General features: G+C 53.3%; 1 protein-coding gene across 1 annotated transcript; it reads right to left on the bottom strand.

Annotated features, from left to right (window-relative positions):
* Positions 1-1,021: 1,021 nt before the first annotated feature.
* On the bottom strand, positions 1,022-13,095 carry CAPN11 (calpain 11). Its single transcript, XM_068557432.1, has 21 exons — positions 12,850-13,095; positions 12,422-12,491; positions 10,653-10,771; positions 9,670-9,803; positions 9,299-9,467; positions 7,681-7,764; positions 7,503-7,588; positions 7,184-7,258; positions 6,865-7,025; positions 6,547-6,716; positions 4,460-4,471; positions 3,959-4,170; positions 3,627-3,666; positions 3,461-3,529; positions 3,318-3,375; positions 3,129-3,193; positions 2,778-2,846; positions 2,285-2,363; positions 2,071-2,187; positions 1,540-1,598; positions 1,022-1,405 (listed from the first exon to the last, which is right to left on the bottom strand). The coding sequence occupies exons 1-21, from the start codon at positions 13,075-13,077 to the stop codon at positions 1,379-1,381; spliced, it is 2,103 nt and encodes a 700-aa protein (XP_068413533.1). The 5' UTR covers positions 13,078-13,095; the 3' UTR covers positions 1,022-1,378.
* Positions 13,096-22,072: the final 8,977 nt, after the last annotated feature.

Genomic DNA, 22,072 nt, shown 5'->3' with positions numbered 1-22,072 from the left:
GATCCAGGAAGACTGGAAGCCCCCCACCCCCCAAGCATAAGAGGAATGGGCGTGTTTAGTGCAAATAGAAGGAAGTCTTTGAGTCCTTACTGCAGGAGGAAACGAAGCTAGCCACCCTGGGAAGCTGAAAGCACACAGACCCAGGAAGGATTCCAATTCTTTTGGGGTTTAGATTCATTCGACCCTAATCTAAGGGAATTTGGAGGCGGTCTGTATGCAAGAGGCTGAAAAGCTCACAGGCACAGTTCCCCAGAGGGGTAAGCCACGGAGCGATCTGGAAGGACAGGAGAAGTGCAGTTGGGGGGCACTGCTGGTGGTCTCAGTCTTCCCACTGCAGCAGGAGGCTGGGGGCTGGGGGCTGGAAGCAGGGGGCGTCTGAGGCAGAGAGTCCAAGGTCAAGGACTGGTGAACCAAGGATCCCTCCACCCTTCCGGTGAGGACAATAGCCTGGCAGTCAGCAGTTTTTTAACAGTAAGAATGATTTGAATCTGAACATCTTTAAGGCAGGAATGAACTCGCCTGCGGCCACTGTCCCCCACCCCTCCCAGTCACGCATCCAAGAGGGTCAGTTCCTTTCTATGACTGGCTGACTCCTGCCAGTGCAGGATTTTTGACTTTTGAGAGACCAGCAGTGTCACCTTTGGAGACTCCAGTTTGAGGAAGGAGATGGGAGGGGCCGTTCTGGGTCCTGCGGCTCAGCCCTCCCCTCGGATGCTGCTCTGGGTACCGCGCTGTGTACAGTTCACAGACAGGGACTCATGCCTTTAGCATCCCAGCCGCTGCCCATAAATGACAACAGCGCCCTCTAGCTTCTGTGACAACCACACATTTCCAAATGCTCCCTGGACAGGGGGTGGTATCACCCCAACTGAGAGCTCCTGGGTCCCCCCCTTTGGTACTGAGGAAATGACTTACACCCCTGCCAGTCTTTTCCTGGCATAGAAACACAGAGACACAGAAGCCTGTGGCATGTGTTGTTCATTATAATAATGCCCTTGAGTGAGGGGGAGAAGGGAGGAGCTATGAAACAGGCCAGCGCGAGCAGGGTAGGAAACGTGGACAGCCTCCCCAGCCGGGGGACACCGCAGAAGTGTCACTTAATCTTTAGTGAAATGTACTCAGAGAGGGAGGGAGACTGTGGGGTAAATCCAGCCACCAGAAGCCTGGCTGGGGTAAAAGAAAAACACTTTGCGCTGGGAGGGTGGGTCTGGAGGTCCTGCTGCTGGAATAAGCATCTCGGCCCTTCCATCAGCAGAGACCGCAGAGTTGAGCGCCACAAGGTGCACCCCGCCCCCCAGGCCAGAACCCGGCGGGGGGTGGGGCGGGGCGGGGCGGGGGGCGGTGCTGATGGCGGTAGGAAGCCAGGCTCCCGCAGTGACTAACCCCACATGGTTATCTGCAGCCACTGTGGGGCAAGAAGAACATCAGAGGATGGGCGAGGTGGTGGTGGGGCATGATGTCTGGGGAAAGGGAAGGGCCAGTGGAGCCACGGCGGGGGGTGGGGGTGGGGGCCCGTGCCTGAGGATCCTTTCCATGTACCTGGTTCAGGTTCAAGCAAATCTGGCCAGTATTGTTAGGGTCCATGGTTAGAAAGTACACTGTTTCGAGGAGGAGGCAAGGGAGAAGGGTTGGGAGCTGAGTCAGTGGTCTGCAAGACCCCTTCCTGACTAGGGAGGATTGTCAGAAAGGGTGTAAGGAGCTGTTCCTTCCCTCTTCCCAGCCAAACCCCCAGCCCAGCAGGGAATTAATGGTAAGGACTCCTACAGCCTTGCTCTGAACCGGGGCCTGTTCTGAGTACTATCCAAATACTATCTCATTTAATCTCTGCCTCCATTCTATGCAGGCTGTACTGTTATCTATATTTATAGGTAAGGCAACAGAGGCACAGAGAGATAAAGTGACTTGCTCCAGGCAACAGAGCCAGCAAGCGGTGGAGCTGGGATTTGAACCCAGATCATCTGTGCCCGGTGGAGGGGAGTGGTTCTGGAGCAGTGCTCTTTGTGTGGGTATGTGGGAGAAGGCCGGCAGTCCCCTGGCCCAGGGTGGGGAGTGGGCAGGTGCCTGACTCACTGAACATGGCCTTCAGCCTCAGGAAACAGCTGATGAAGCTGTCAAAATCCATGATCATTTCGTCATTTGCATACCTTGCCACCAACACCTGTGTCACCTTGTTATTCAGTTTGATGCCTGGGAGAGAGAGGAGTGTGGAGGGGGAGAGTCCAGCCCTCTGGCTGCTGCTGCCTCCCCCCTCCCTGCCCCAAAGCCCTCTCCTGCCCCTGGCCACCTGCTTTCTCAATTGCCAAGCGCATCTCATAGGAGTTCAAGGTGCCTGAGTGGTCCTGATCACACTCTCGGAAGATGTCCTGAAGGGACAAGACACATGTGGTAGGGCCGTGTGCATGGCACGGTGGCTGAAGTGATGAAATGCTTCACGACTGCTACCCAAGACCCCAGGGGCCCCCTACGCTGGCCCACCCCCTGAGCTCCAGTATTCCTATCACCTGGTGACTGTGGGGTTAGTTCCTGGCACCCTGCCCAGGGCTCTCTGCCTGTATCCTTTACGATGGCTGATACCTGGACTGTGCTGGTTATTGAATATTTTGACTAGTTAATACGCCAACACATCAACGGCTCCATCCTGGGGTGTGTGTGTGTGTGTGTGTGTGTGTGTGTGTCTAGTCAGGGGCTCCTGTTCCAGCTCCGTCCTTACTAGTCCTCATCCCTCTGGAGGACCTCTCTTTCTTACCTCCATAAACTGCCCCCTCAGTGCCCTTTACCGTCCATTTCTGGATTTTTCTCCACAGGATCTGGAACTCCTGAAGCCCCAGTTTGCCAGAGCCATCTTTCTGGGAGGTAGTCAAGGATATAAGAGGAGAGGGTGGGGAGGGCATCCTGGGGGCTGGGAATCAGAGGGACTCACTGAGGTAGGGCACAAGACGGAAGGGGCCTGTATGGTAACCATGGTAATGGCCGGAAGAACTGGCATCTTTTGTTACCCCAGCGCCTAATCCCCATCCAGAAGGAGGGCATGGCTGGTCAGAGAGGTGGCCACCTTGGGGCCAGGCTCAGGGGTAGGGGGCTGGGGCAGGAGAGCACTGGACAGGACTGCCCACTGGACAGGAAGATACATCCAAGAGGTTGACCATACAGCGGCACACGTCCAGGCTGAAACCCTTGGTTTTGAGGTTTTTGACTGTGAGGGAGGGAAGGGGCAGGAAGAAGGGGAGGGATGAGCAGGGTGTGGTCGGGGTTGGGGGGAGGGGTGGGGGTGATTAAGGTTGGTGGGAAGGGTTGTGAGTGGGGGATGGAAGACTCACCTTTGGAGACCACCTTGTTGAGGAGCTTCTGTAGCTCATACATGCCTACCTCCTTGTCCTAGGAAGGGGGACCATAAACCCCCGCTCTGGCCCCTTCAGCCCCAAACCACCTCCTTTCAATCTCCCAGCCCTCTGCCTCTCACCTCTCCACCGGCCACTATGTGAAACAAACGTATGAAGTCCTGGTCTATGTCATTCTCAGAGATGTTCTCCTGGAGGGAAAGGAGTGGGAGAGGGACACAGTCCAGAAAGTTCTTCCACACCCCTACATGCTGCCCCCAAATCCCACCCCACACAGCCTCCCCTCACCTCTTGGAGAAGCTCAGCGAAGTTGGCTTCATCCAGTTCCCTGGGCAGAGGTAGATGAAGGCTCGGAGTGAGCAGGGGTCAGGGAGACAGGGATTCCAGTGGGATGGTCAGGGAGGTCATGTCATGTGTCTGCAGCAATACGGAACGGGCTCCGTGGGATCTGGCTTCTGATTCTGGCTCTGCTACTACCTGGGACTTCCCTGCCTCATGCCTAAGTTTCCCTGACTGTAAAATAGGGACGGGGGCGGGGGGAACCAGCTGACTGCACCCTGAGCTTGAATCTTACAGCTCTGGGGCAGGTGGCCTTGGAGCAGTGAGGTGGGGCCCCTCACCAGGACTCGCTGTGCTTCTCTGTGAAGACCCGGAGCAGGAAGTCCGCATCCTTGTGCGGCTCTAATGTGGAGGGAATGATGATGTATTCCCCCGGAGGCAGCCGGAGGTGGCTGCTCACCTCCCGCGAGTGGGTGAAGATCTCTGAGAAGCCCAGGTCCTGATACTTCACGAAGAAGTCCTTTTTCAAGTGGACGTCCTGGAGGTTCTGAAACTGTACGTGCCCTGGAGGTGGGTACAGGGCCCACAGGGGAGGGCAGGGAGGGAGGGACCCCCACGGTGATGCCCGGCTGGGCAGGGCTAGGGAGGGCCTGGACCCTGTCCATCTGGCAGGTAACCCCAGTGTGGCCGTTTCCTTCCCTGACTCTCACTCAGGGCCCAGGGGGGCCGGAACCCTGACCCGGTGGGCTCCAGAACCCTTCGCCGAATTCCACCCCTTGCCCATCCACATGCCAGGAGCAGGGTGGATGTCTGCCCAGGATCAAGCCCCACGTCTTCCGTACCTCCTTTGGGACCTGGGAAGGGAAGAGAGAGGAGGGTCAGATCCCCAGGATGGTGAAGGGGCTCAGGCCTGTGGAAGCCAGGTGTGTGTGTGTTGGGGGGTGCTAAGGGCACTGGGACGCTGGTGGTGGGGAGGGGCGTGGGCTCTAAGAGCTAAAAGTCCCAGCATTAATAACACTTCCGCTTTGAATCTAGAAAAATGGTACAGATGAACCAGTTTGCAAGGCAGAAATAGAGACACAGACATAGAGAACAAATGTATGGACACCAAGGGGGGAAAGGGGGTGGGATGAATTGGGAGGTTGGGATTGACATATATACACTAATATGTATAAAACAGATAACTAATGAGAACGTACTGTATAGCACAGGGAACTCCACTTTGCTGTACAGTAGAAACTAACACAACGTTGTAAAACAACTACACCCCAATAAAAAAAAAATAACCCTTCTGCTTTGGATGGCAAAGTACGGTTTACACAAAGTTTTGCCAAGGGGAGATTTTTACCACTGCAGGTTAAGGATGGGAAACAGAATCCCCCAGAGGTGAGATAACTTGCCCAATCTCACACTGCTGAACAGTTGAAGAGCTGGGATAAAAAACTAAGAGAGCATTTTCCATGGAGCGCTCATGTCTTGCAGGAAGTTAATAGGGGATTATTGAAACCGAGGAATGAGCACATAGAAGTTTGTAAAAAAGGTGAGATAAACCAAGATAAATAGGTTGCTCTCCTCCAGGGATGACCAGAACCTTTAATATACTGATGGTCCCATGGAGCTCTGGGTTGGGGTAGAGAATACAGCCTTTCCTGGCAGGGCTGTGTCTAACCTTGGAAATGGCTTCAGGTGTGTCTGTTAACCTGGGGGACTGACAGCCTAGGAGGAGGGCAAGGCTCGTGTCTGCTTTTGTTCACGATTGAACCTCTGGAGACTGACTGGGGCCTGGCTTGCAGTAGGTGCTCCATGAATATCACTGACTATGTGAATGAATGGACAAACGGGCATTTCTAGGATTTTGCAAAGCACCGTTTGGGAAATGCTTGTCAGGGGTTTCTCTCAGCCGGAGTCCGTGCTCTTGGTGGGGCAGCTGTGGGGAGGCTTGGGGGCCGTGGAGAAATCTCCGAGTGTGTGGGAACTGGTGTGAGTTTGGACAAGTGACCTCACCTCTCTGGCTCCCAATCGCCTTCCTCTTCATTAAAGGCATTACTATTCAAAATGCCTTTGGAACAATGCCTGGCACAAAGGAAGTGCTCCCTAAGTGCTTTAGATTTTAAAAATCTGAAAAGGAAACTGCCAGCCCTGCCTCAAAAGCGCAAAGCACCACTCCAGAAAGAGACAGGGCCGAGATGGGCGGTGAGGATTAAATTGGGAGATTGGGATTGACATATACACACTACTATATATAAAATAGATAACTAGGACTTCCCTGGTGGCACAGTGGTTAAGAATCTGCCTGCCGATGCAGGGGACACGGGTTCGAGCCCTGGTCCGGGAAGATCCCACACGCCGTGGAGCAACTAAGCCCGTGTGCCACAACTATTGAGCCCGCGCTCTAGACCCCGCAAGCCACAACTACTGAGCCCGCGTGCCACAACTACTGAAGCCCGCGCGCCTAGAGCCCGTGCTCCACAACAAGAGAAGCCACCGCAATGAGAAGCCTGTGCACCGCAACGAGGAGTAGCCCCTGCTCACTGCAACTAGAGAAAGCCAGTGTGCAGCAACAAAGACCCAATGCAGCCAAAAATAAATAAATAAATAAACAAATCTAAAAAAAAAAATTAAAAAAATAGATAACTAATAAGGACCTACTGTATAGCACAGGGAAAACTACTCAATACTCTGTAATGACCTATACGGGAAAAGAATCTTAAAAAAAAAAAGCGGATATATGTATAAGTACAACTGATAAACCTTGTAAATCAACTATATTCCAATTTAAAAAAAAAGGAAAAAAGAAAGAGCCAGGGGTGTGGAGGCGGTTGGAGGGTGTCCTGGTCCCGGGGCAGGTGGTGGGGTGGGGTGGGCAGTGGTCCCAGGGGTGAGGCCATGGGGAGAGCAAGAGTGGCTGGGGGACCAGCTGGGCACGCACAGAGTAGATGACAAAGCCGATGGTCTGCAGCTGGGCTCCCTGGGGCCGTGCCCGCCTCCAGTTCTTCTGCATCAGGGCCACCAGGCAGGTGCAGACGGCTTCGTCGTCCTCTAGGGCATCATCTTCCTCGGGGAGAGAGATCTTAAACTGTGGGTTGGTCCAGAATGTGTCTGTGGAGGAAGCAGGTCAGGTTGGCCCTGCCCTTCCCAGGGTGGACGGGCTTCGCAGCCAAGTGCCCCCCGCCTCAATGGGGCCCAGGTGTGCGGTGAGTCAGTGGCCCATCCCTTGCTCCCTGCTCCCCTGGGTCCCCTCGCCCACCAGTGTAGCTCCGGCAGCCCCCTGCAGTGCTGCCCCTCCTCCAGCTGCCCTCGTAGAAGGTGGTGTGCCAACACCTCTTGTAGTCCCCACAAAGCGTGTCGGGTATCAGGTTGCAGATTTCCAGGAGGGTGAAGTTGTCCAGGAAATCTTGGTAGGACATCCTGTGGTGGAGGGGTGGCCAGAGCCCATCAGCAGCACACCCACACCTGTAGGCGCCCCGCCAGAGCCTCCCCATCCAAGGCACAGGCGGGACAGTGGCAGGAGAGATGAAGGGACTGGGTGTGGGGACGGAAGGTGGTCCTTCTCAAGCGGCGCTGACCAGAACTCTCCGTCCTCCTTCCTGTGCAGCAGCTGCCTCTGGACGTCTGGGGCCACCTCTTCCCACTCCTTGGCACTGGAGCAGAGACAGGCAGTAGAGGGGCAGGGGGTCGGGAGGCACCTCGGTCCTCCCCCAGGGATGCCCTTATCCCTGAACGTCTGCCTACTGGGGGTCCTGGTTAGATGGAGAATCTAGAGGGGAAGGGCTCACACTGGGCGCAGGTGACCGGAGGCCAGTCGGTCCCTCTGTGGCATGGTCTTGCTCGTGGGCCTGCTCTGTGCTCTGCCCCTCCCCCCAGAGTGCTGGTCGGGGCACCTACTTGTCACTCCAGGCTCCATTCCACTCAATCCGGCCCCAGGGATTCCGGACCCGAATCAGTGTTTCCATCCTGCCGCGGTACAGGACCTGGGTGGGTTGTGGGCAAAGGTTAGGAGTGTAGGGTCACAGAAGTTCTCCTTCTCCTGTCCCTCTGGGTGGGGTGTAGTGGTCAGACTCACATCCTGAAGGCCGGTCACTGAGTAAGCATGTCCTCTCACCAGCATCCTCTGCGTCAACGACTCCAAGTCACTTTGGCTGTTGATCTACACAGAACAGAGAGGAAGGAAAGGAACTCAAGGTCTGGTCAGAGGGATGGGGGCACCTGAAGAGAGGTGACAACTCTCTGGGTTCATTTTTTTTTTAATTAAACTTTGTATTTTCAAATGATTGTAGACTCACACGCAGGTTTCTTTGTTTTTTGGGTTTTTTTTGTTTTTTCAGTTGTGGCATGGGGGATCTTTTAGTTGCAGCAGGCAGGATCTAGTTCCCTGATCCGGGGTTGAGCCCGGGCCCCTGCACTGGGAGCCCGGAGTCTCACCCACTGGACCACCAGGGAACTCCCTCACATGCAGTTTTAAGAAATAATACAGAGAGATCCGTGCACCCCATATCCAGTATCCCCCAGTGGTAACATCTTGCAAAACTATAGCACAATATAATGTTTTTTCTTTTTTTGGCCGTGCCACGCAGCATGCAGGATCTTAGATTCCCAACGAGGGATCGAACCCTTGCCCCCTGCAGTGGAAGCACAGAGTCCTAAACACTGGACTGCCAGGGAATTCCCTATAGCACAATATCAAAACCAGGATGAAGATGTTGACACAATTAGTCAGTCTTATACAGATGTCTCCACGTTTACTAGTACTCATTTGTGTATGTTTTACGCATTGTTATCATATGTGTAGTTTTCTGTATCCACCACCATCGTCACAATATAGAACATTTCCATCACCAGTACCATCCCTCGTGTTGCCCTTTTACAACCAACATCCACCTCTTATGGCCCTCTTCCCTAACCTCTGACAACTCCTAATCTGTTCTCCATTTTAAAAAATTTTGTCATTTCAAGACTGTCATATAAACGGAATCATACAGTATGGAATCTTTTGGGATTGGCTTTTTCCATTCAGCATAATTTCCTTGAGATTCATCCAAGTTGTTTTGTGTGTCAGTAGTTCATCTCTTCTTATTGCTGAGTAGTATCCCCTGGTATGTATGCACCTGTTAAACTATTCACCCTTTGAAAGACATCTAAGTTGTTTCCAAGTTCTGGTTATTATGAACAGAGCTGCTTTGAACACTCGGGTACAGGCTTTTGTGTGGACATAAGTCTTCATTTCTCTGGGATAAATGCCCAAGAATACAATTGCTGGGTCTTACAGTAGCACTCTGGGTTCATTTATTTATTTGAACAAATATGTGTTGGGTATCTATTGCATGCCAAGTACCATCTTAAGTCCCAGGACCCAGCAGTGAATGAGACAAATAAAGTCACTGTCTTCATGGAATATGAAAACTGTCTGGAGAAGATTGGTTGTGAACATACACGTCGATAAGTAAGACAGTTTCTGATCATGATAAATGTTGGGGAGAAAATCAAAACAAAGTAGAGAGGAAATGGGGGGCAGGAGCGGCTAATTTAGATTGGGAAGCAGGGAAGGCTAGCCTGAGGAAGGGCCATTTGAACTAAAAAATGAATGAGAAGGAGCTAGTTATGCAGGTATTTGGAGAAAGAACTTTCTAGGTGAAAGCAACAGCAGGTGCAAAGGCCCTGAAGCAGGACCAAGCATGGCTTACTTCGATGGAGCACCCCATGAGGGAGGATCGCTCTATGGCCTTTCTAAGCATCCTCAGCAGGTTCGGAGGGGGCTTCTGGAGTTGGAGGCTCTGGGTCACGCCCCCCGTGAAGTCCTCAAAGCCCTCCACCGTGTTGCCCCCAGACAGGGCTTCATAGGATCCGTTCAGCCTGTGGGCACAGAGAGGGCACCGTCTGGGCTCTGGGATGCAGTTGTGAGCTTGGACCTCAGAGGGTGCGGTGAGGGAAGGGAGGGATGCCCTGCCGTCCCCCTGCCTCTTCCCCTGATTCCAGTTGCTCCCCTACCCCCCGTCACTGCCAACTGTCAGGGCAAGCTTGGAGGCCAGGCGAATCGCCAGGCTGGGGCACTCACTTGGCGTACGCCTTCTCCAGCAGGGCACTCCAGAACTCAGTGCACTCGGCTGAGTGCACGAACACCAGCTTGCCATTCTTTGTGGGCAGCCGGTCATCCACCACCACGTCCACCCACTGCCCAAACTGCCAAATCTGCGGGCGGCAAGGTGGGTCTCAGCGGGCCTGGGGCATCTGTATGCCCCAGGCCCCCTTCCGAGCTCATATACACATACATGCGCGCATGCGCGCGCGCACATTTCCCCCCACCTCCGTCTTGCATGAAGACTCTGTTACACGAGCGCCTCCTGGTGTCAGGTTCAGTGACACACCAGTAACAGAGGGCCCCCCCCCCCCCACCCCTCCGCCGCCGCCGCCGCCGCCGCCGCCGCCGCCAAAGGCCTGAACCTTCCCCCAGCCTCACCTCCAGATTCTGCCATGGCCTCCAGAAGGACCCACCCACCTTTTGACCTTGGCTGGACTTTAGGACTTCTGAGGTCTTAAAAACTCTTGTGACTTTCAGAAATATTTTTATGACATGAGGAATTTGTCCACATGTTGAATAATTTGAAGAGCAGATTACAAAAATTACATGACAGAAACTCCCAATGTCATATGCGCACATGCACGTACACACACGTATACGTGCATATACATATGTGAGTGTATCTACCGAGAGAAAGAGACAGACAGAGAGAGAGAGAAGCAGGAGGAAGAGGAGGAGGAGAATGAATCACAAACTGATAACAACTATTTCCTTTGGGGGCTTTAAAAAATTAGCTTACACAATTTCTTTAGTGAGCGGACATTTCTCTGATAATTAGACAAAAATCCACCCTAATAAATGTCGTTTTTTTCAAAAAGGAAAGAAAAAAGGTAAACTTCAAAGCATGTACTAATTCTTTCTCTCTCTCTCTCTCTCTCTCTCACACACACACACACACACACACACACACACACACACCTCATACACAAATCAACTCTGGCTTTCAAATCGCCCTTCACCTGAAAATGGAAGATGCCAGCATAGTTTTTCTTGAAGCTCTGCCCCTTGGGCACCACGCGGTACAGCAGTTTGGGGTACGCAGTAAGGGAGCCAATGGCAGCCAGCAGCCAGCAGTCCCCTGGGAAGACAGAAGGGCTCCCAGCTTGAGCACTCCCATGTGTGTGGGTCCCGGAGTCCGAGCCCCAGAGGAGCAGGAGCTGCCCTGTGGCCCCCTTCCCGACAGAGATGCCCTCCCACTGAGGAGTCTTCAGGGAGGAAGCAAGCAGGGAGAAGCTGCAGAAGGGCCAGCTCTGGGGGTGAGTTCTCCACCTTTTCTATTAGGCGAGAGACTCACAAATCAGAGCCGGATGTTTTTGTTCTGGGATTTGGGGAGAAGGTGTTTTTGGCCTTGGTCTTACTCCTCCCTCTGGGACCTGCCATCTTTGGGGGACAGCCAATCGTCTCCTGTCCCTTGAACAAGGCCAGTCTCCTTCCCCATGGCCCCCCGCCTCTACCCCATGATTACAGTGGTGTGGTGATCAAGACGGCTCTCCTTGTTGTCAGCCCCGTAATACTAGAGACCCAAGGGGCTCAGTCTGTACCCTCGCTGGGACACAGGGGCAGGATTCTTGGGCTGAGGTCATCTGTGGCCATCTCTCCTGGGGAATCTCAGACCACGGGTGGGGCTTGGGGCAGGGTGGTGCCCTGAGGGGGGACGTGGGCCAGGCTGAGGCTGAGGGCACTGGTAAAGCTTCTGTGATTACCAAGGCCTTCTGGCTGCCTGAGGAACCCTTGGATGGGGGCAGAAGAGGGGAGAGGAATGTTAAGGATACTCTAGTCACCATCGTGGAAAGGACACTTAGGGAGAAGCAATTTTTCCTCTGGTAACCCTGAGCCCTCCAGCCCAGTAAGCCCCAGCGGCAGCTGTGGGACCTGCTGTCTCCTTGGCCTCTGCCCTACCCACACCCTGCCCTCTTCTCTGCCACAAATGGGACAGAATTCAGCCCTAGAGGAAGCCCACCCTGGCCTTCTTCCTTAAGATGCAATGAGGGGTTTGGAGAAAACCGGGGGATAGGACCAGGCGTAGGGAGGAAGCTCTCTCTGGGGGCTGTCCGTGGGAGCCAGCAGGAGAGTGGCTGCTCCTTTACCTGATACCCCAGACTGAGGAAGTCGTGTCACTTGCAGTGGTTTAGCGGAAGCCTAATTGCCCTCTCCTTGAGCTTAGGCCGGATTGCAAGCTTGCTTTTAACAGCAGAACATGGGGGAGGTTACCGCCTGCTTCTCCTGAGACCAGGTGGTGAAGGCATTTGGGCTTCCTCCTTGTTCTCTCTCTTGGGCCGCTCACTCAGGGGGAGGCCAGCTACCATGTGTGGACACTTAAGCGTCCTATGGAGAAGCTTATGCGGCCAGGACCTGGGGCCTCCTGCCACGTGAGTGCACCATCTTGGAAGGGGATCCTCTAGGTCCTGTGGAACCTCATGAGAAACCCTGAGCCAGACCAACCCGGCTATGCTACTTCCTAATTCCTGCCCCGGAGAAACTGTGAGATGATAGATGTTTGTTGTTGCTTTCAGTCACTGACTCTTGGAGCAACTGATAACTAATATAGCACCCTGCTTACTCCCAGACCCAGATGGCAGCAGGTAGGGGTGGAATCCGGATTAGGGGAGGAGCAGGGACACAGAAGAGCTGTCTGAACCCAGGGCTCCCAGTCCCCCAGCCTCAGGAGACACCCCGGCACTCTTCCCCAATTCACCCCCTGCCCCCAGCTTTCCTGCCCCCCACTCACCGAGCACTCCCTGGCAGATGTCCGTCGGGCTAACCCCATTCACAATGAATTGAGGATTGCTTGTGATTTGCTGCAAAGAAGGAATAAAGGTTTCAGAGAGCCCAGGACACCCCCCTCCCAAGCTCCCTCCCACTTCCCTGGGGAATGTTGCTGTCTCTTGGAGTTCTAGGGGAAACACGGATGGGGGGCGGCAGGGGGAACTTGGCCTAATTGTAGGCTGTGATGGCAAAGGTCAGTGAGTGACCTTCCCAGGGGTTTTCTGAGAGGTTTTACTTAAGCATGTCCCGAACCGGACCCTACCTTGATGGAAATGGAGTCTAGTACAGAGCCAAGATAGGGCGGTGGGGGATTGGAGATTATCCAAGTGACTGGGACGTCACGACTACCCCCACCCCCCATGAGCCCATGCCTCCCTTCCCAGTGCCCACACTGGGCCGCTGCCAGCTGATGTTCTGCACGTGTTTGGAGTTGGGACCCAGTTCCTTGAAGCCCAGTGAACTGGGTTCAGCGGGGAAAAAGGGGTCCTTGAACAGCTCCCCTTTCCGCAGGCAGAGTGCTTGCAGCTCCTCAAAGCTCTGGTTGTTGTAGTTCTGGGCGTTGTGGTGCTGGCCCATGCCCTTGGCCTTGAGTCGGTTCTGGCTTATGTGAGCCGCCATCCCCTTGTTGGTGAAAACGGGCTCCGCTTAATAATAAAAAGACAAATAACCCAATCAAAAAATGGACAAAGGATCTGAATAGGTGTTTTTCTGAAGAAGATACACAAATGACTAATAATCACATGAAAAACTGCTCAACATCCTTCGTCAACAGACAAATGCAAATCAAGGTCACAATGAGATACTACTTCACATCCACTAGGATGGCTCTAATCCAAAAGACTGGTAATAACAAGTGTTGGTGAGGGTGTGGAGAAATTGGAGCCCTCGGGCACTGCTGGTGGGGATGTAAAAGGGTGCAGCCACTTTGGAAAACAGTCTGGCAGTCCGTCAGTTAAACACAGAATTACCATATGATTCAGCAATTTCACCTCTAGGTATATATACTCAAGAGAAATGAAAATATATGTCCATACAAAAACTTCTGCACAAATGTTTATAGCAGCAGCAACACTCACAATAGCCAAAAAGTGGGGAAAAACCCAAATGTCCATCAGCTGATGAATGGACAAACAAAATGAAGAATACACGTACAGTGGAATATTACTCAACAATAAAAAGAAATGAAGTACTGAGACATGTTACGACATGGACGAACCTTGAAAATATTATGCTAAGTGAAGACAGCAGTCACAAAGGATCACGTATTGTATGGTTTCAATTATGTAAAATGCCCCAAACAGGCCAATCTATATAGAGACAGGAAGTATAATCATGGTTGCCTAGTGCTTAGAGGGTTGGGGGATTGGAAGTTGATGGCTAAAGGGTATGGGGTTTCTTTTGCGGGAGAATGAAAAGCTTCTAAAATTGATTGTGGTGATGGTTGCACAACTCCGTGAATGTACTGAAAACCACTGATTGTACACTTTAAATGGGTGAATTGTATGGCATGTGAGTCATAGCTCAATAAAGCTGTTTAAAAAAAATGACCTCCAGACCATACAAACAGACACTGCCTTTTGGGGAGAGTGGAAATAATGGAGTGCAGCGGGCAGGAGGGCAGAGGGGAAGGGGCTGCTCGTGGGGGAGTGTCCAGTTAGGGAATGGCTCAGTGGCTGGGGTGGCTGGGTCTCTGAGAGGCAAAGTCAGGCCGGCTGACAGGTCCTGAGCCAGCTGGTGGCTGGGGACCCAGGATCCCTCCTCCCCCAGAGGGATTGCAACCTCTTACACCCTTCCTGAGTATGCCCGCCCACACCCGTCTGCCCTCCGTGGGACTGACTCCCCCCTGCCACCAGCAGGGGACCCAGGAGGAGAGCGTGGAGGAGGGGCGAGAGGAGCCGAGGTCCACTCTGAATCTCCAGTCCTACCCCACCCAGGCACCCGGGGCCTGCGCCCCACCCCCCATCTCCCCACATTCTCAGCTGCCTCTGGAATAAGGAAGCGCTTGGGGGAAGGGAGGAAGGATGTGGTCTACGTTAAACAGAGCCCAGTTGGGGCCGGGGTGTGGGAGGAATCCAGAGTGAGGAAAAGAAGGGGGCAGCTGCAGAGGGGGGAAGGGGGGTCCTGGGCTGTCCAGAGGGGAGACCGGATTGGGCCCAGAGAGGGCTGCCTTCCTCAGAGGGGGGAGCAGGGGGTCTCAGCTACGCTTCCTCCCTCGAGCTGACAGGCAAGAGGAGTTAGAACAGCAGAGCTGACGGTCCTGAGCGCCTGCCCTGTGCAGGGCCCCGAGAGAGGGCCACGCGGTGCCCACGGTTACCAGAACAGGAAGCCGAAGCCGGAGCTCGGAGGTCGGTAGTGGGTCGAAGGTCACAGAGTGAGGGCTGGGGTGGACTAAGCCTGACCGCAGACCCCAGACTGGGCTTGTGACCTTCACCCTACGTTGCCCTGGAAGGAGGTGGCTCTCCCCCGTGGGAAGGCCTGGGGACCCAGAGCCATCTCCCCATCCTAGTCAACTAAGGAGGTCACGGGCCATTTGTGGCTGAACTTATCTGATACCCCCTTACTCTTCCCATTACCCAAGCAAGCAAACCCATTCTCCCGTCCCTCACCAGCATCTCCTGGGACTTCCCTGGGTCCAGGAATGACTCCCGTTCCCTCCACTTATTAGCCTGACAAACCCACACAGGTTGCCACCCACCAGCCCAGTGCCTTGGAGCACAGGCTGCCTTTGTTCTTCAGCTGCATCGACTGTTCCTGCCTCGGTGCCTCTGCTTGGAATCATTCCTCATCCCACACACACATCTGTCCACTGGGGAAGTCCTGGCTCAATGCCACCTGCTTGGTGAAGCCTCCCCTGACGCCTGTACAGAGTCGGGGCTGCCCTGGTGTCCAGCAATCTCCTTTATTATGACACCCATCCCTGCCTGGTCTGTCTGCCCCCCCCCCCCACCAGGTGATGAGCTCTCAAGGGTAGAGGTGGGCTCCCCTGTCCACTGCTGGGTTCCCTCAGTCTTACACTGCATCTGACCCAGCAGGGGCTCAGAAATGTTTTCAGGGGATGAATGAGTGACTGTCTGCAGACAGTAGTAATTTTTCATCTATGTTTGCAAATCTATGTTTTCTCTCTCCTGCCGCGCTCCCCAACTCCCTGTTCCACTCTAGCTCCACATGTATTCTGTTTACTGGTTGCCTCCCTCATAGAATGAATGCTCACGCAGGCAGGGATTTTGGTCTGTTTTGTTTGCTGCTGTATTCCTGCTGCTGTATTGTGTACATAGTAGGTGATCAATAAATATTTTGAAGGATGTTCTTGGCAGCTTCTGTAGGGAGAAGGTCGGTGTATCTCAGTTTCTCCCACAGGAAGAGGGCCCAATAACAATCTGTGAAGGGAATGGGTGGGCGTGTGGTTCATCCCTGGGACCCCCCATCCATTAGGGAGAGCCCCCTAGCAGGTGCCCAGTAAATGGTGGGACCTGCAGACTCCAGTCCAGCACCGTCCACAGGCCATGCCTGGGCTGGGGACCAGAAAGGGCTCAGCTCAGCCCAGGAAAGCCAGAGTGTTGGTGCAGGGAATGACAAAGGTCTTGGCTACAGCAGAGGGGTCTCTCTGGGGTCCCTTGGGGTCCCTGAGGCCTGGAGGCTTCTGGCTCCCACTAAGAAAATTTCATTGGCTGTAAGGATTAGGGTGAGTTTGCTGAAGAAAGACTTGGAATCCTGTCCTTTGCTTCTTCCATAAAGCCTGTGGCTTGTGATGAGAAGATAGTAGGAATCCTCCCTCAGTTATGAAAGTAACTAGCACTTACACAGCATTTATAAAAGTAATAATAGTTAACAGAGTTTGAGGACTCAGCGCATGCCTGCATGGCTCTAAACACTTCATGTGCATTAACTCATTGAATCCTCCCAACAGCCCTGTTAGTTAGGTTTATTATTATCGTCTCCCTGCTTCAGAGGGAGAAACTGAGGCACACAGGCTGAACTTCCTCAAGGCTGCACACCTGGCTGGCAGCAGAGTCAGGGTCACACCTAGGCAGGCTGGTCCATGCTCTCACCCACTACCCTTACTGCCTTTCAGGGAGGGAGCCTCGGTGGAGGGGCAGAGGCTGTGCTGGAGAGAAGGACAAATGGTCAGCAGGTCTGGGGACATCCCTTCTTCCATCTTACTACAGCCTCTAGGTGGCCTTTCTTAAGCTCCTTCCCTGGGCTGGGAGGAGAGGTTGAGGATGATGTTGGAAAAGGGGTCGGGAGGTAGCTTATTTCTCTTTAGCAGAGCTAGTGCCCTGGGCTGCACCAAGCCAGAGTGGGTAGCTGTGTGACCTTGGGCAAGTTGTTTTACATCTCTGAGCCTCGGTTTCCTCATTTGCATGAAGAGATTGCTATACCCTATCTTGAAGTATGTATCAGGATTAAATAATGCAACATACATGAAAAAGACAGGTGTTCCACAGGTGCTCAGACAATGTTAGTTGTCTTCTCCCCACTGATCTGGCTGGTCAACTAGTTAGTGTTTATTGAGCTCCTAGCAGGATCACATAGCCTCCTGCATACCCCTCTGTCACAGGACTTAATGATCATAAGGACAGGGTGCTGAGAGGAAGGACAAAGAACATCCCTAAGAGAGAAGAGAATCCAGAATTTGTTTTGTTTCACTGCTGGGTCCTCACCCCATGTTGCCAGCCGACCTGGGTGGGTGAACCCAGGGTCCGCCCAGAGAAGGTAAGTCAGCGGTTCTCACTGAGGGGTGGGGGGTGATTACATCCCCAGGGAACACTTGGCGATGTCTAGAGACATTTTTCATTGTCCTAACAGGGGACTGGGGTGTGGGAGCTACTGGCATCCAGTGGGTAGAGGCCGGGGTGCTGCTAAACATCCCACAGTGCACAGGACAGACCCTTACAACAAAGAATTATCCTGCCCCCCAATGTCAAGAGTGTGGAGGGTGAGAAACCTGGGCTAAGTGAATGGCCCAAGACCCCGCACGGTGAGGGAACCTTCCGTGCCCTTCCACCATGGGGCTGCCCTCTGCCCGGCTGCCCCCAGGAGTGAACATGCCGAGCTCTCCAGGGGGTCTGGAAGGACCACAGAAGGTGCTGGTGTCTAAGAAAATTGGAGAACATCCGAGGGCAGACCAAGGCGATGAGGGTTAAATGTCACCTCCCTCATCTCCCGGGAGCCCTCCGTCCCCGGACCATCAGCCAGCCGAGGAGTCACTGTCCTGACTCCAAACCTACCTAAGGTCCTGCATACTCCGTCGGCCGGGCCTGCGCTGCTGACTCAGTGGCTGGCAGGGAGGACTCACACACACACACACACACACACACACACACACACACACACACACACTCTCACACTCACACACTTCACCACAGTTATCTCCCAGAATGTCTCAGGGCCAGGGGCATGGGCAAGCTGAGACAGACAGACAGACAAGGCTGGCTGTGGGAAGGACAGGCAGATTGCCAGAGCAATATGTGAAAACAAGGCGTGAATGTATAGGACGATTTTTGGACAAGACAGGGCATGTCTTGTCTTCCCCCATCAGACTGGGGACCTGTAGATTTAGGGACAGCTTAATTTCCAGAGCAGAGAGCAAACGAAGATGTTGTCTAGACTGGGCTTGGGGTCTCCCCTTTGGCCTGCACTTCCCAAGAAGCCTGGAGGCTGGGTCTAAGGTGCCCCTTATTTCTCTAACAGCCACAGCCATGGCCACGGGGCCTTCCCTCACACAAGCCTGTTTCCCAGGTGGCTGTGACAGCGCGGTGGCTGGTTCCTCTCCTCTCCCCGACTCCAAACTCTCAGTGGTGACAACGAGGTTGGGCTCCTGCAGGTCTGACCATCCGTGGCCCATTCTTTCCCAAACCAGCTGAGGAAGAGGCCTAGCTCCTGTGCCTCAGGAGCACCCAGGCTGATGGAGGAGTCACCCTCAAGGGGACACAGCCCCTTCCCTGGGGGGAGACCCTAGTCTGCCAGGGACAGGAGTGGGACAAACCCCATCAACGCCTACCTGGGGAGTGCGGCCTGCTGGTGGCTCGCATGGTGCTTGACAGTTGAAGGTTCTGGGGGGAGGGGCCGGAGGACTCCCACCCCCACCCAGAACTCTCCAACTGCAGTGGGATTCCTAGGTCAGTGGCACGTTTTTTTTTTTTTATTATTTTTGGCTGCGTTGGGTCTTCGTTTCTGTGCATGGGCTTTCTCTAGTTGTGGCGAGCGGGAGCTACTCTTCGCTGCAGTGCGCGGGCTTCTCGCTGCAGTGGCTTCTCTTGTTGCGGAGCACGGGCTCTAGGCGCACAGGCTTCAGTAGTTGTGGCATGTGGGCTCTAGGGCGCAGGCTCAGTAGTTGCGGCGCACGGGCTTAGTTGCTCCGCGGTGTGTGGGATCTTCCCGGACCAGGGCTCGAACCCGTGTCCCCTGCATTGGCAGGCGGATTCTTAACCACTGAGCCACAAGGGACGTCCAGTGGCACGTTTTTTTTTTTTTTTTTATAATTTTATGCAGTGTTTCACAGAACTAACCCCCGAGGTTTTTTTTTTTTTTTTTTTTTTAATAATTCCACAACATTTCTATTGATTGATTGATTGATTGATTGGCTGCGTTGGGTCTTCGTTTCTGTGCGAGGGCTTTGTCCAGCTGTGGCAAGTGGGGGCCACTCCTCATCGCGGTGCGCGGGCCTCTCACTATCGCGGCCTCTCTTGTCGCGGAGCACAGGCTCCAGACGCGCAGGCTCAGTAGTTGTGGCTCACGGGCCCAGTTGCTCCGCGGCATGTGGGATCTTCCCAGGCCAGGGCTCGAACCCGTGTCCCCTGCACCGGCAGGCAGGCTCTCAACCACTGCGCCACCAGGGAAGCCCAGTGGCACGTTTTTAACAGCTGCCTCCTTCCCACTTGTCCCCCCACAACCTGGTGCTGTCGCTAACCTGGCCCCTTCCATCTGCCTGGTCCCCACCCACCAGTCCAAGGGCCATCTCCCTGTGGGGACAGGAGACCCAGCACCCGCACTCTGGAGGTCACCACGAGGCTGGCTGTCCTCACTGTATCATCCCGTCAGGATAAGTCTGAGACCCTCTTCTTCCGCCCAAGGCTGCCAGGAAGGGGCTATCCCTGACACTCCAACCAGACCTCTTTATCTTGAAAGCTTCCTCGTTTCCAGAAGCCACTGACATGGCGTTCTCCCTGTGCATCTCTGTGTCTTCACATGGCCTTCTCTGTGTCTCTTTCCTATTCTTATAAAGACACCAGTTGTATTGGATTAGGGACCCACCCTTTTCCAGCATGACCCTGTCTTTTTAAAAAAATTTAATTTTATTTATTTTTTATACAGCTGGTTCTTATTAGTTATTCTTTTTATACATGTTAGTGTTTATATGTCAATCCCAATCGCCCAATTCATCACACCGCCCCCCCCACCCCCCCAAGGCTTTCCCCCCTTGGTGTCCATACGTTTGTTCTCTACATCTGTGTCTCAATTTCTGCCCTGCAAACTGGTTCATCTGTACCATTTTTCTAGGTTCCACATATATGCGTTAATATACGATATTTGTTTTTCTCTTTCTGACTTACAGCACTCTGTATGACAGTCTCTAGATCCATCCATGTCTCTACAAATGACCCAATTTTGTTCCTTTTTATGGCTAATATTCCACTGTATATATGTACATCTTCTTTATCCATTCGTCTGTCGATGGGCGTTTAGGTTGCTTCCATGACCTGGCTATTGTAAATAGTGCTGCAATGAACATTGGGGTGCATGTGTCTTTTTGAATTATGGTTTTCTCTGGGTATATGCCCAGTAGTGGGATCAGCATGACCCTATCTTATCTAATTACTTCTGCAATGACCCTATTTCCAAACGAAGTCACATGCTGAGGTACTGGGGATTAGGACTTCAACAAATCTTTTTGGGGGATGCAGTTCAACCCATAACATTCTTTTTGGCATGGTTAGGCCACTGGCATGCCTCAGAGCGGGTGATGGGGGTGTTTCTGGCTTAACTCCATGACCCCAGGGGAAGGTGTCTGGTACCACGCCAGTCATTTTGGCCTAACTGTGGGTCCTTGAGTCATCACTCTCCATGTCAGTTTTCTCAGCTGAACACTAAAATGTTTGAATGAGGGAAGATGTCCTGCCTTTAAGCTCCCATAACATCCTAAGATTTTTTCACCCTGTCCTAGCTCCACTGTGTACAGGTTGTGTTAGCTGGGGCAAGTGACATCTCGGCCACGGGCCTCACGCTTCTCATCTATAAATTTGGAATAGGGCAGCTCTGAGGACTCAATTACAGGCCCATCTCATTTTATTGTGCTTCGAAGATATTGCATTTTTTACAAATTGAAGGTTTGTGGCAACTCTGTGTCAGTCAAGCAAGTCTACCGGGGCCATATTTCCAACAGCATTTGCTCACCTTGTGTCTTTGGGTCACATTTTAGTATTTAGAAGTTACCACCAGCAAAAAGATTACAACTTGTTGAAGGCTCAGATGATGGCTAGCATATTTTGCAATAAAGTATTTTTAAATTAAGGTATGTACATTTTTTTTCCTTAATTTTATTTATTGATTGATTGATGGCTGTGTTGGGTCTTCGTTTCTGTGTGAGGGCTTTCTGCAGTTGCGGCGAGTGGGGGCCACTCTTCATCGCGGTGCGCGGGCCTCTTCGCTATCGCGGCCTCTCTTGTTGCGGAGCACAGGCTCCAGACGTGCAGGCTCAGTAGTTGTGGCTCACGGGCCTAGTTGCTACGCGGCATGTGGGATCCTCCCAGACCAGGGCTCGAACCCGTGTCCCCTGCATTAGCAGGCAAATTCTCAACCACTGCACCACCAGGGAAGCCCTGTACACTTTTTTAGACATAATGCTATTGCACATTAATAGACTACAGTGTAAATGCAACTTTTATGTGCGCTGGGAACCCCCAAAATTCGTCTGACTTGCTTTATTGCGATATTTGCTTTATTGTGGTGGCCTGGAACGGAAACCCCAGTATCTCTGCGGTCTGCCTGTAGTTCACACATAGAAAGTGCTAAGAACAGTGCTGGCCCTAGCGAGCACTCCCATCTCTGTCTGGCTGGTCATGCCCTCGGCTCTGGGTGCCCAGGAGGCAGCCTTGCTCCTCAGTGTCACCGGTGCACAGTAGGTCCTCAGGACGGTTTGATGGAGGGATCAAGGGTGAGACTGCTGTTTGTGGCCTCCGGGGACTGCCGTGTGTGCTCCCTGCTGGAAACTCAGCCAATTTCTGCCCATCCACCGGCTGGCTCTCTGTTCCCCTGCTCTTGGCCCGGCAGCGACTCCAGCCCTGGGACTTTGGGATGCCCCCTGGGGTCCACATTTCCCAAGACTGTGGATCTGACGTACAGGACACCCGGGCGATCTTTATCAGGATTTTCTGTTTGCTGTCCCCACTGTTGGCCGTTTCTTGCTGACAGTCAGTCTGCAGGCCTTTGGGGTACCTGCTTCTTCCTCCTTCTCCGCCTCCTCTGAGTCTCCCCTCCCTTCTGGGAGTTCTTTGACTCCCTGTCTTGTTTTCTGCAGTGGGCAGTGGGTGGCAGGTGCGCAGGAGGATGCTCCAGGGCCTTAGGGGTCACCTGGTCATGCTCCCTGAGTTTACTGATACGGAAACAGGTCCAA

This window comes from Eschrichtius robustus, chromosome 12 (genome assembly GCF_028021215.1).
Source record: "Eschrichtius robustus isolate mEscRob2 chromosome 12, mEscRob2.pri, whole genome shotgun sequence".
NCBI classification, from domain to species: domain Eukaryota; kingdom Metazoa; phylum Chordata; class Mammalia; order Artiodactyla; family Eschrichtiidae; genus Eschrichtius; species Eschrichtius robustus.
The sequence above is the reverse complement of the archived record's forward strand: the minus strand, read 5'-3'. Positions and strand labels throughout refer to the sequence as shown.

Coding starts and splice junctions, on each gene's coding strand:
- CAPN11 (XM_068557432.1), bottom strand. CDS start 13,077: ATGGCGGCTCACATAAGCCAGAACCGACTCAAGGCCAAGGGCATGGGC. Junction 3,667..3,958: donor GAGAAGCACAGCGAGTCCTG/GTGAGGGGCCCC, acceptor ACCTCTGCCCAG/GGAACTGGATGAAGCCAACT. Junction 2,364..2,777: donor GAAAAATCCAGAAATGGACG/GTAAAGGGCACT, acceptor TTGTCCCTTCAG/GACATCTTCCGAGAGTGTGA.